The 14,395-nt window shown below is 40.0% G+C and overlaps 1 protein-coding gene across 2 annotated transcripts; it reads right to left on the bottom strand.

Moving 5' to 3' along the window:
* Positions 1-263: 263 nt before the first annotated feature.
* pop1 (POP1 homolog, ribonuclease P/MRP subunit) lies at positions 264-13,426 on the bottom strand. 2 transcript variants are annotated; one of them, XM_077527994.1, is made up of 17 exons: positions 13,319-13,408; positions 13,211-13,224; positions 12,195-12,306; positions 11,765-11,902; positions 11,067-11,242; positions 10,703-10,960; positions 8,894-8,981; positions 8,614-8,792; positions 8,261-8,532; positions 8,089-8,182; positions 7,896-8,004; positions 7,704-7,823; positions 5,972-6,093; positions 4,204-4,395; positions 3,690-3,844; positions 2,724-2,957; positions 264-1,071 (listed from the first exon to the last, which is right to left on the bottom strand). In XM_077527994.1, the coding sequence occupies exons 3-17, from the start codon at positions 12,301-12,303 to the stop codon at positions 474-476; spliced, it is 2,844 nt and encodes a 947-aa protein (XP_077384120.1). In that variant the 5' UTR covers positions 12,304-12,306; positions 13,211-13,224; positions 13,319-13,408; the 3' UTR covers positions 264-473. The 2 variants fall into 2 exon arrangements, with proteins under 2 accessions (XP_077384120.1, XP_077384119.1); XM_077527993.1 differs by lacking the exon at positions 13,211-13,224 and having other exon boundaries at positions 13,319-13,426.
* Between the last annotated feature and the right edge of the window lie 969 nt (positions 13,427-14,395).

The raw sequence follows: 14,395 nt of genomic DNA on the forward strand, positions 1-14,395 counted from the left end.
ACTACATGCTAGCATAATCATCCATATAGTCATATATGGCTTGTTTAAAACCTTGTTTAAAAAATAATAATAATTTCTATGCAGTTGTTTTATTTTCAACAAAATTTTACATCAAAACAATACTGACTGCATATGAATGGTATATGTAAAATAAATACTGTATTACAACAAATGTATTTAATAACCAAAATGATAAATGGAACTCGACATTAAAAAATGTCGAGTTCCATTTATCATTTTGGTTATTAAATACATGATAGGCACATGATTGGTGTAACTAATGTAAAATGTAATCTATATCACGGTGCAGACAGCTGACTATTCCCATTAATTTACAGCATGCACAAATGAAAGAAGGCACATGATTTCATTTAGATTACCGTGCAAAGAAAGCAACATGCAGCTTTGTTATCCATCTCTTATGGAAGGTGTTCATATCCCCATAAAAATGGATTTGCCTCCAAATCAAAAGTTCAAACTTCTATGTTAATTTTAGCAAAGCGGTAGTGTAGAGACATGGGGTTGCGCAGCAGCACCATCCCTCTGTGTTCCGCAGGCTGACTGATGAGTGTCTGAACGAGGCCAGTGGCACTCACAAAGCCCAGAGCCTCCCCGCAGCCTGCCGACAGGGAGAAGTCGGCCTGAGTCACCCAGCCGAGTGTTACTCGGGAGCAGTGAGAGGTGACGCTCGGCAGGGGATTTGGCCACACTCCCAAAACTAAATCCGAAGCGGGACAAGAAGGAGTGTCTTTACTTTTCTTCTTACCATGCTTGATGGTGCTTTTCAAGTGATCCCTGTGGGGTGGCTCCTGAGGTCCACAACTGCCAGGACCTTTGTTCAACAGCTTGAGGTCATCTGCAGTCGGTACCGACACCATGGCATGCAGGTCGGGTTTGCCCTTCGACAAAAGCGACAGACGTACCCAAACCAAACTCATCCCATGACTTGTTTGGAATGACGTCTTTGCTGTATGGTCTAGCGGTGGCACTTCCCCGACACGGTACGACCTCTGACCTTTCGATGAAGTGGGTCTGCACCAACCAGAGAGAAGCCGCAATGACTTCCGGTTCCTAGGAAACAAAATTGTAGCATTAAATTTTTAAAAGGCATTTTGTTGTGCGAGTAAACAATAAGAAGTGTAAAACATTTTTTTTTCCCCCCCAAGTCATTCTAAGCCAGGGGTGTCCAAACTTTTTCATTTGAGGGCCACATACAGAAAATCGGAAGGACGCAAGGGCCACATAATGTTATGAACAGAAAATGTATTTAGTCCTAAAAATTGTACAGATAATTTATTTGTGCTTTTGCATATTTAGAAAAATGCTACAGTATATAAACCAATGTATTTGTAATATGGCAGTAGGGTTATTATAGTTTGGGAATTTTTCATTTTAGTTTTTATTATTTTTCAGGGTGGTTCTGTTACTTTTTATTAGTTTAGTCTTAAAAAACAAACAAAAAAAAAGCTTAGTTTAGTTTGTTAATTTCAGTTTGTTTTTTTGTTTTTTAATGTTTATTACTTGTGTGCAATATTTAAAAAACACCATGGGAGCAACATCATCTGGTGCTTTTCAATTGGCTGCTGCTAGATGACGTCAGTTCTGTGTGACATACTTTCAAACGTCATTATTCCGATTTATATCCAAATAAATCTACTAAAAATAATGTTTAAAATCATCCCCAAAGGCTCATGCATTAAATTAATTACCAAAGACTCAAACGAAGCACGTTTGCTATAACATAAAATGTAGTTTCAGTTAGTTTCCATTTTTTTCCACAAGCATTTTTGTTTTTATTTTATTTTGGTTCCAATATTGTTTTTTTAATTTTAGTTTTTTCATTAGTTTTAGTTAACTAAAATAACCTTTAATGACACCTGTTTTCCGATACCGTCCCTTCTTACTTTGAACATCTCCAAACATTTTTGTTTTGTTTATTTTATTTGAACTGAGTCAAATGCCATTTTTAGCATATGTCGCGGCCCACTGAAAAATGGACGGCGGGCCACAAATGGCCCCCGGCCGTAGTTTGGACACCTCTCTGTTCTAAGCCAGTCACCTCGTGGCGTGAATATCTTCATATATTCAATGACAATGAAAGATCAAACAAATGATAGAACTAATCCTCTTAGAGCCTAGTTCATTTTTTTTTACACCACTGACCATCAGGACATATTTAAGGGATATCACCATTAAAGTCTTACTAGTACAATTTGTGTTCCTCAGATTTATAGTGCGTTTGTAAACATCCAAATAACAGCTTGTGACATACAAAGTTAGACGAGTCCCTCAAGTGTCTGAACGAAGGCCAACATTAATCACTGTAAGTGCTTTCCAGAGGCAATGTCAGAACAAAAGACTCTGAACACATTTATTGATCAATATGGCCTTATAAACTCAGTTCATCAAGTATATGGATGCCACAACAACACCACAATGACTTTGCAGTGGCCTCTAAACACAATTGTAAGCAAACTTTGCATCATCTTTTTAAACAGCCTTTTCCACTTATGAAACAGAATGTGTTCCGTGTTGCATCAGCAGATCATTACGCTGGTCTCAGGGCTAAATTTGAGTTGGGGGACATTTACACATTAATACTGCAATGGTGTGATTCAAAAGGTGTGGTGTAATAAATGTCAGCAAAGACACAATCTGTTGGGATTTGACCAATATGACACGAGAAAATCACTTTAAATGTGGTCATGAAAAACAAAACATACCTCAGGACAGTGAAGTGCGTCTGCAGCTTCATCTCAGGGACGTCATGATGTGACGTTATCTCGGACTGCATTTCTGTGTCACCCCGTGTCGTGCTTTTAGCCTGGATGTCTCCTTTACTCGCCTCTCTATCACTTCCAATAACATCCCACTCCTCAGCCAGCTGTTGCCACGGGCAAGAGAATGGCGCCAGGCAGCCATGTTTAATGTAATTGGTTCTTTTGGCAGGCGGACGTCTAGAATAGAGGGCAAATGGTCAAACCCTTGTCAAACCGCAAATTCCCCAATTTATGAGACAAACTGAATGTGGGGCAGCAGCTAGCAGAGGATGACAATAAATACTGATTTAATACTCACTGCACCATCTATCATATAAAAACACACAATATTTTTCTTAGAAAAGTTCATTAACTCATTCACTCCCAGAAATTTTCACGTTTTACTGGATTTTGACTGATTTTGCAAGGCCCACTGAATATTGTGTTCTATTGCTATAAAAACATGGTACAAAAAAAAAAAAAAAAAAAAAAGACTAGAGTGTATCAGAGGAAAAAATATATATGTATGTTTCCATTTTGAAGCAATTAGCTATAGAATATAGATAAGTTTCATCATAATTCACAAATCTATTTTGAGCTGTGAGTAATGAGCTTTTTTTTTTCAACATGGCCCTGGCTGATCTCCTTTACTCTGCTGCCACCTGCTGGCCATTTTAGTAATAACTACAATTTCTTCAACCATTCTATGCAGTTGAGAGGCTGAATCAAAGCCTTCTATATGCTCTAGCATAAAAGAAGAAGAACAAAGAAAAAAAAAAAACGTCTTTGGGGCACTTAAAACAGAACATATTTACACGTTTTTGGGAGCAAATGTGTTAACATAAAATTATTCTTCCCAATGATATGATAAAATAAAAGGGATATACAAAAGTTAGATGAAGAAATGTTCCATTTCATTCTTCAAGTGACCTTTTGAACTTTTCAAGCAGCTCGGACTCTTGCTCCTCTTGAAAACGAGCCCCTGCAGGGCAGTCGGGGTAATCGTGGGGGAAGTGAGGAACGCCTTTATTCTGGGAGTGTGTCAGACTCATTTTAAGTCCACCAATGCGAACACCTCTGTAAACCTGGCAGAAGGACAAGGCAAGAGAGACGGGGTAAGCAATGCATTTGGAGCTTTGTGATTGAAAAACAAAATAAACCCGAGGGGGCTTCGAGTGCCGACCTGTCTTTCATTTCAAGGTAGATTGAACATTTTCACAGGCCATGTTGAAACAAACAAACCTCTTGAAATACGGACATGCCCGCCGAATAATATGCCACTAAAGCTATTAAAGTGGGGGATCACGCTACAGACCGGTTAAGCTCCCAAGAAAAATAACAGGTTTAAGAAAATAGTAGGTGGATTTCCATCCCCCTCTGAAAAAGGAAAATGAAAATCACATACACACTCATCCCAAAGACAAGTGAGGTCCCCAGTACTGACCAGCGGGATCCAAAAGGCCATGCCCCAGCCTTTAGGAAGCAACAGGTCCCATCCGGCACCCCAGGAATTCATCTCGTGTCCCAGCTGCTTGCCAGGCTGGTGAACCAGCAGGATGGGAACTCGACCCTGCAGGGGAACAGGGCTGAGTCTGGACCCGGGAACAAGAACCTCGCTCCTCATACGGTTCAATTCCTGTGAGATGGAAAGGCACAAGTCAAAATACGCAGACAGTTAGTCTTAGCATAATAATAATAATAATAATAACAATAATGATAACAACAATAACAATAAGAAGAAGTTGTGTCAAAATGAGTATGTTAATTTTAAGTTAATTTAAAAGTTCTAGCACTCATTTTTTAATGCATGATTAATGACCACCTTTACATGGACTGTACCAATGCAAATTTAGCAGTAATAAATTTAATGATAATGCATATATTTGTGGAGATTGGGGTCAAGTTGTATTTTACAATTTAAAAAAAATGCAGAATTTCAGAAGTTACTTCATGTTAAAAATTAGATATATCTTAATATGAAAAGAAAAATGCACTGAGCTGTCACCAACATCTTACAAATCCAATTATGCCATCTAGTGGCAGAAAAATGACCAACACAAATCAATATCACTTTTTTTTTCTTTTTTTTTTTTTTTTTTTACAGTTTAACACATTTTTTATTTTAACTCACTTTTATGAAATTACTGTATCAATGACTGAATTATGCAGCCATATTTCTATTAGTTTAACATTTTTAATATTAAGAGCATGAATAATTTTATTGTACTTTTAGAACAGATATAAAATTTGTGATTGTGAGTTAAGTCATGCGATTAATTACGATTTAAAAAATGTAATCGCCCGACACCTCTAAATATTAAAAATGATAGTAATAATGATTAACTCTTTCACTACCAGCCATTTTAGAACATTTCAAAATTTTCGATACCCATGCGATATTACGTTCAATAATTATATATAAGCCGAATCTACCAAATGGCAGAATAGAATACTTTTTGCCCCGTCCCGTTCTTGACAGTAGAAAAATGTAGGTTTGCCAAAATACAGCCATTTCTCCCATGAACTGTGTTTATTTCGTATAAAATGGGGCAATGATGTCATCTACCGGTGGTTAGGCATCAGTAAAGTTGTTTTCAGGTTTGACATTTACAGTGGAGCCTAATCAGACTCTTCCCATCTATCCACACTCTAAAAATATATAATTGACAAGTATACGGGTCACCGGGGGTGAACGAGTTAAAAAAAGGTTATTAATAATAATAATAATTAGGGATGCACGAAAATGCTATTTCCAACTGATACCGATAAAACAATAATTTAGAGGTGCCGATGTCGATAACCGATAAGTAAGCCGATAATTGTTTGCAAAATTAATTTGAATACAAATATGTTTTCAAGCACTACTATAAGTCTAACAAATACATTGAAACATTGTATAAACTTTGCACAATGTTTCATCGTATGTAAAGCACCATGAAGCTGAATTTTATTAATATGAGCAACAAAAACAACAGATGGACCAACGTGGCATGTCTATAATTATTGATGGATTTCTTTCGTATCTAGTTTATCTGTATGAAATCAAATTGCCGATAATTATCGGCAGATTTCTCTATTATCTGTTTTATCTGTTTGACGTCAAACTGGTCGATAAGTGCCGATAATTATCGGCCACCGATATTACCGTACATCACTAATAATAATAACAACTTTCTCTTAGTTGAAAAGAAAGCGACAATATTTTCTGTTACCTGTTCAGAAATTTTATTCTCTGTGACATTGTTGCGCACAGACTGTTCCCACAGGAAACTCTGACAACAGTGTTCTGGTACGCCGCGCAACGACAGCTCCTTCCTCTTCTCGTCATCCACCTCTGGGAAAAACATCATACGCACGCACGCACGCACACACGAACATGCCCCTGTGTAATCCTACACTTCACCAGACAGAGAGTCACTTTCGGCATCTTGCAATCGTGACATTTTGTGCAAATTTGTTGACACTTCACTTGGTTGTCATCTAAAAGAGCGGCAACCTGACAATTTAGAACATACTTTCATCTAATATAACAAAGACAGTGTTAACCCATCACATATTCACAATACACAGTATATTCAATGAGATGAACCAACATATTTTGAGAATGGCAAACAGTATTCTAAATGAAAGCCATTTGACTTTGTAATAACCTTATTAAATCTGCTTTCAACCTATAGACAAGAGCATCCATCTCCTCCGTAATGAGTAATAAGCCTCATTTGAAGGAGATAATAAGAAACAAAGTGTCTTCCTGTATTGTTTGCTCATTTTCTACGCTGCTTATCCCTTTCAGGGATGTGCGGAAGCTCGGCAGAAAACTGGGGCACACTGTTCTCGCTGCCGAACAACATTTCTATTATTTACAGGAGTGAAAAGTGTGTCACTCTGTTCAAAGCAACGACAAACACAATTTTAAAAGGCAGTGCATAAGCCGTCATTCGTCACCGGTGCCGTTTTTGGAGTGCAGGGTCCTGCCAGGATTCGAACCTGGAGCATCTGCATGGCTGAGCAGAGGCCCCCCAGGAGCACAGGACCAGAGGTGCACTCTGAGAAACGGCCTCAGGACAGACAACAACAGACTTATTTGGACCTGCTCTTCTCAACACTCGTTGTATCTTATGTAGGTGGTCTGACCGTAAAAAACACCTAATAGGGGAAGTCAACCTAAATGTAATGTACATTACAATGTTCTAAACACTGTATTCTGATTAATATTGCATTTGTGGAATATAAATAAAGCAGCAAAACCCACCCAGGGGGCTGCCATTTTGCCACTGTCGACTGAAAATGACATCACAGTTGCTCAGGTAACAACCAATCACAGTGCACCTGTTTTCTGAGTTTGGTCATGTGATGTTCGTAAGCTGAACTGTGAAGCCTTCTGTATGCTAGAGTCTATCGTAAAATAAAAAACGTATATGTCTTTTGGACACTTAAAACATTTAAAATAGAACACATTTATACGTTTTTGGGAGCAAATGAATTAAGGGGGACATATGGAAAACTGACTTTAAAATGGATCCTACAGAAATACTTGGGTCACGGGAATGAATTATGTCTCCTTTTGGCAGATTACCTAAAGCAGGTGTCTCTAAGTTCGGTTCTCGAGAGCCCCTATCCAGCCTGTTTTCCATGTCTCCGTCCTTCGGCACAGCTGAATCTAATGATCAGCTAATCAGCAAGCTTTGCAGAAGCCTGATAACGATCCCGATCATGAATCAGGTGTGTTAGTGGAGAGAAACATGGAAAACAGGATGGATAGGGGCTCTCGAGGACCGAACTTGGAGACCACTGATCTAAAGTCGACGAACTAAAAGCGGACTCAATTTTTCAATGCAAGACTCAATATACACAGAAATTACATACATGTAAACCACAATTAGCCTCTGTCGTAATTAGCAGCCAGTATTTCCGCCATCTCACTTGTAGTAGGACAGATTTTACCTTGTGCCTCCTTTACACAGGGCAAAACTTTAACCGTCTTTGCCGGTATAGTCAGCCTAGGGTCATCAACTGTCAGCCCCAGCACTGTGCCAGGGGGGAGTTCTGTAGTTGAGTAGATGCCTGCATGAATATGAACAATTAGCTGACCAAAACATTTAAAGTGGCTGATTCCCCGACACGAAAATACTCGACCTTTCAGTGTGCGGAAGACGTCAGTTTGTTGCTGATGCAGCTTCATCTTGCTCTCTTCTTTGCAGTGATCGGTCCACCAGAAGCAGGAGGGCTGCGATTTGCTCATTTCCTGATCAAAGACAATATATCGCTGGCTTGGTTGATATACAAAAAAAGATTCTGCTTCCATGCTGATAAAAGTCACACCTCTTACATCACAATCTGTAGCAGCTTCCAAAGCGTCTGTCAGCACAGAATGCGACTGCGGTCCAATCAGGCGATATCGGACAATCTCCATTGTGAGGTCACTACAAAAGATAAACAAAATATTTCATGTGGTCTTTTTCAGATTTTTCCAACCAACCCCAACTGGAAACAACACAAACTTGATCAATATTCCAGTTGAGCTGGATTTCCAGGTAACAGGGGTGTCTGGTGATCTGGTTCCATCACCCAGGATCTTCTTAGCACGAGGTCCACTGGCATCCGTGCGGCTTTGCTTCCTCTTAGTTCCAGGTCTGTGCTTTATTTTAGGGTTTTTATGAGGCTGTGGTTCCGAATCTGTGGTGGGGACGACCTCTGCATGCTTATCGGATGGCACAGGCGGTGGGACCACAGCCTCACATTGACACACACTTTGGAACTCAGTTAGGATATCCTGAAAGGTAACAAATATTTTAGTAAAATAAAAAGTTTACATTTATTTAAAAAAAACAACAACAAAAAAAAAACATCTTACTTGTTTAAGAGCAGGATGGACCCAGGTCCACAGTTGCCTGTGAACAGAGCCCGACGTACGAGGTCTCCAGAGGAATGTGACCGGGCCCAAAGGCTGCGAAGGGAACTGTCCCGCCCTGTACAACACTACACTGCCTTGCCTTTGTCCAGACAGACACAACCCTTGAGCAAATGTTGGGCCTGCCGAATCAGAAAAGTAGTAGAAAAGTTGCTATGCAAACTGGCTCCATAGGACAAATGAAAAGCTGCATTTGTGTTTGAGGTGGACCACACACACTCACCAGCCTCCTTGCTGGTCAGTTGTGACAGACAATCCAGTAGCTTGTCTTCCTCTCCCTGGAGCTCCAAGCAGCAATAGTACGACAGGTCCTGTTTGGTCACAAAAAGAAATCGGTTTCAAATGGCGCTTTCCACCGGATTGGTTCCACACCGAAGCGGCATTTTCTTTGTCCCCAGATGTTAGCGTCTCCATGGGACTTTTTCTGTAACCGCTGTTTAGAACCCTTTCGGCAGTGGTTCTGCAGCGCCGGTCGTCGGGGGACTAGCAGGGTCGTGACGTCACCTGTCATCTGATTGGCCGACAGCAACACAGCAAGTAACGCCATGGCACACGCCCATTTCGTTGTTTTAGCCGAGAGAGGCAGTTGACGCGACTTGCCACTCTTGAAATGTTATGGCAGATCCGCACGCACTGCTGGAGTGCAAACTTGGCTTGGACAGTTCAAATGTTCCCGCCCCCTTCCTGCCGTGCGCCATTTGTAATTGAAAAGTGACAGATGTGGTGTGGTAGCGTGCCGTGCGGGACTAATGGAAAAGCAGCATAACAGTACTATATACCGCATTTTTCAGACTAAAGCCCAATTCACACTGACTGCGGAAAGGATGTGTTGCGTTTTCCGTACGGCTTCTGCAAGGACTGCAGTTTAAACCGCGTGCGTTGCGTGTGCGGAAATCTGCTCCCGACAGACTACAAGATCACGTGGGGTTAAAGCTGGAGAGTTGAGTTCACCCAATAACAACCGTGTATATAGTCCTATTTGTAACCAATAGCCACACTTGCCTGTTGTCACATCCATATGCTTTTTGGACATTATATCTGGGACTTCTACCATGGCTGTTCTACCATGGGTAAGTACGTTTTGTGTTTAAATAGTGTCATTTTGTCTTGTTTAATTTATTCTGAACTCATTTTTTTGTCTTAAATGTCCGACTCATGCTATGTAGCTAGCTAGCTTCCCCCCCCCCAAAAAATAAAAATTTTTGAAATATACCGGATTTACCTTGAATCGTGACGCCCAATTTCCTGTTTCACGAAATCCCGCATGCGGCGTCCGGAAGAAATAGAACGCTTGCAGTCGTTCCGCACCGCAGCAGGTGTGAATTGACATGTAGACTTGAATGCGTTCTATCCTTGTGGCGTCCAAACGGGCGCTGTACGGAGAACGCACCGCATTCGTTCCGCAGCCAGTGTGTATTGGACTTAAGTCGTACCATCAAGACACAAAAGATCAAGAAACAAAATATACAAGTTGCAGGAAGTTGCATTTTGGGGGGAAATGTATTTTTTACAAAAACGAAGACCTCAAAATCTTGTTCTGTAATCATGTTGACGACAGCGAACGAGTTGCAGTTGGCTATGGGAAGAAGAAGGAGAAGAAGGAGAAGAAGAAGGAAAAGGAAAAGGAAAGGGAGAAGGAGAAGGAGAAGAAGAAAGCCAAAGACAAAATGGAAGGAACTGGTAGTCATGGCTACTAGTGTGTTATGTATCGCTAGTTCAGCATGCAGGATTTGCCGCACTGATTGATTATTGTGTTATAATGCTATAAAAACATGGAACCTACCAAAAGAAAGATTAGTCTCTTCTTTCATCAGGAAAAAAATATATATTTATGTTAACGTTTTTACAGCAATTAGCATTAGAAGATAGCTAAGTTTCATCATTATTCACAAATCGGTTTAAAACAATGGAGAAAAGAGCTTTTTGTACATGGCCCTGGTTGATCTCTTAAACTCTGCTGCCACCTGCTGGCCGTTTTTGTAATAACTACCATTAATTTTAGTATTCTCCTGCTTTGTGTGAAGGTCCATACCTGCAGCAGACAATGAGAGCTCATGGCTCTGTAGCTGGGGCGGTAGCATTTCAAGGTGGGTCTGTCCCCAAGGCAGTAGCCCCACTTTTTCACCATGTGGAAGCGTTTGGCGTGCCAAATGTGCGTCTCTAGCCACACGTTCTTTCTCTGCCGTCGGTTGAACTCCAGCAGCATGTTTCCGTGACGGCGGCGAGCTTTGCGACTCCTGTTCTTGGCCTGCTCCTTTTTTTTAATGCTCCCCTGCAGGCATTTTTCTCTCTGTGATTGGCCAAAATAAATATTACTCAAGTCAGAAAGCAATGTGACATGCATTTTTGAGATGTCAAGCAGAAAACAGGAGGAAAAAATGATTTGTGAACAATACCAATATGTTGGCCATCTCTCTCAGTCGGCAAGGAAGACGTTTGGTGTTGTGGCTCATCGCTCTTCTCCTCATGTGATTCGGCAGCGCTCCAAAGACATGACAGCTGGCTGTTGTCTTGGTAACAGCTTTCAGCATTGCATTTACCTCTGCTGCCCTTGCCCTGGCAAAATACCCAGCTACGGATACAATGTGGCAAAGGCAAGAGGGACTTTAACAATTGTTGTTCAAACTATGCAAAAATCCTCTCATGTGTACAGTGAACCCAACTATATTGTAGCTCATTGTTCACAGTTCACATCCTCCGTATATTGTGGATTTTCCCACCACCGTTTCGTCACGGGTTTATACAGCATAGCGGAGAGTCCGAATTTAGAATTGCGCACCTTCAGTGTATTACCGCATTCAAACACAACATGCTAGGTTACACTGAAGTCTACTGGAAAAAAATATAGCAAAATTGAGAGGAAGAAGAGGATGCCCCTTCAGTATAAAATTGTGCCCAGAGAATATAAATTGTGGTTCACTGTAGTTATCAAATTTTAATTTGATTAGGGAAAAACAATTCCACTTAAACCTCAAAAGAATGCAAGCAGCATTAAGTTGAATACAATATTTTCATGTTTACAGCAAGGGGTAATCATCATTAACCCTTCACTTGTTAAGTGTCCACTCATGTACAAGAGGAAAGGTTTATTTACCTGTAAGAAACTGAGGCATCTTGTCAGCATACACTCGACCATCTTTCTGGTGTCCACGGACCCACCCAGTCTCTTGGTGGGTGCGCTTCTTCCTTACTGAAGGTGGAGCTTTGCCAGATGGACCATCATCACCTCCACCTGAGGTGGCAAAGTTTAGAACTGACAACTGAGTAAGAATGACAAGAATGTCTTTATCGTCACTGTAAAAGATACTACAATATTGAAGATATGTTAAATTAAACTAAAATGCTATTCAGTTGTAATTGTAAACAGGGTTTGATTGTCTGTGTATTCTATTAAATTATGCAAGAAGCTAGAATAACTGAAAACGTAGTGAGCCTAAGGGAAATACGAAGAACAACAGACAAACGACACTAATAATATGTTAACTATGAGATGGAGAGAGAGATGTCAAAAGTTCAAGCGTTACCGTTGGCAGGGGGGCCGCCCTCCTCATGAACAGACGGAGACACAAACTGCACACTGGCGGGTTGGTTTCTCAGTTTCTTCTGTCGCATTTTGACTTTAGCTGCACACATTTTCTGTAAAAGCAGAAAGTTGCAAGTACCGATACCGGGTATCATATTGGGCCAATACCTGGCCTTATTTAAGGTCTCAGTACTCGCAATAACGGCTGCTTGTGGATGTTTTACGATCAGGAACTAGAAATTAGGAGGTAAAAAATGCTATTAATGTCATGCAATTTTAAGGAAAATTGTGATAAATATGTCTTCCTTTAAAATTATCTGTCATTGTTTTGGGGGTAAATTCACATTTTATGTATCAAAAGTAAAAGTGGTGTTGGTACTTAGTATCAGTATTTGTGACTCCATGAAAGTTGAGTATTCATACTGGTAACAGCCTGAAAAAAAAGTGGTATTTAACATTCCTAGTTTTAGTCCCTAAATGCCCAGCAGTGTCGTAATACCAGGACTGTCTAAAAAAAAATAACATTAGTGTTTATATAAAAAATAAATAAAAAAATCTCAATGTTGCATTTAAGCCCACATCAACGTCTGAAATTATTAAAATGATCGATCCGATATTTTGGATTTTTGAAATTGAAAAGCGCCATCTAGTACTATTTTGCCGTGAGTCAGGTGAGAACGTCAAGTATAAATGATGCGCCAATTAAAGTACTGACTTGTGCAAAAATGGTTAAGGATGACCCAACGAAAGCACGAGGTCACGGATTCAAATCCCGCTGTGTACTTGACCAATTGATCAATCAGAGCCGTTCACGGCAAAATAGCGCTACCAAGAGTGTTGCCGGTCACAGTAAAATATCCACTGTATTACACATGAAAGTGTAGAAAGTGCCTTTGTAATGGAAGATGTTTAACGTCCAAAATGATGAGGCGATCGGCTTAATATTTTCAGATGTTGAAGTGAGCAAGAGTAGATATGTACCACAGGAATTTCTGAAGACATTAGTCGACAACTTACCACGGGTTTTGGAACTAAAAACAACAAACACGTCCACCAAAAAAAAACATTATTTACGGTATTGTGATATTTCCAAACAAAAACGCAACAAAACAGTAATACACTTACCTTGCGTGGATGAGAGAAATTCTGCTTCAAATGTGTTCTTTCCCACTCAAGCTAGCGAAACAGCATGTGAAACCAACAACGTGCGAGTTGCTTCCGGTTATGTGGTGCTCATGGGAGTTGTAGTGTACAAAACATGCGCAACATTCGTTGAGCAGAGCAACGAAGTTGGCTCAGTGGCTGCATAATCGGTTTACTTCTATATCAAACGAAATTATTATGTGCCGTAAATTGTTTCACTGGTTTTGCAATTATTTACATTTTTTTTTCAACGCGACAAATTTGTATCAAACACGTTTATTTGTTTTGTTTTTTGTTTTTGTTTGTTTTTTGTTGTTGTTGTTTTTACATCTTTGCCACGAAGTGCAACTTATTGATATTTTCTTCTGTGCAAAAATTGTTCGCGAATATGAAACGAGAGGATTTATGGTGCGTGTCGAGTCGAAAGTAGCCGTGACTCGTGCGACGTCACCAACCAGGTGAGCTTTAAAAATGCTTTACATCTTATTTTGTCAGAATTTGTTATAGATTGCGCATGAAAGAAGAATATCTGACGCGGATCTGAAGTGCTTAGGAATTAATGCAACTGTAGAAAATGCAAAAAGTGAGTAAAGATGACAAAAGTGTTACCCAAAGCACTGTCCACCACTCGAGGACGCTGTTTCTCCATGCTGGAATGTCTTCCCAACAACTAGTAGCCTACACACTATTTTGGGGAAGGATTTCTCGCCAAGTAACTTAAAATTGTGTCTATATACTGCTACAAAAAGGGAACACTTAAAGAACCCATTGAATGAAATATTGCTCTTATTTCTCTTATTTCCACCGGATGTCTGTTCCATTTACGCCACAAAATTGATTCACAATTTGTGTGGCTGCATTCATTGCCTGCAACACGTTAACTTCTGGCCTAAACAGTAAACACTATCAGAACTTAGCACTGACCTTCATTTACCATTTTAATTCAATTCTATTCATTTATTTACAATAGTACATTCTCTGCATTACTTTTTTTTTTTTTTTTTTTTAACAAATCCTGGTCGACTTCAGAAAACAAGTGAAGTGAGCTATGATTGGTCG

This window comes from Festucalex cinctus, chromosome 7 (assembly GCF_051991245.1).
Source record: "Festucalex cinctus isolate MCC-2025b chromosome 7, RoL_Fcin_1.0, whole genome shotgun sequence".
Lineage (NCBI taxonomy): Eukaryota > Metazoa > Chordata > Actinopteri > Syngnathiformes > Syngnathidae > Festucalex > Festucalex cinctus.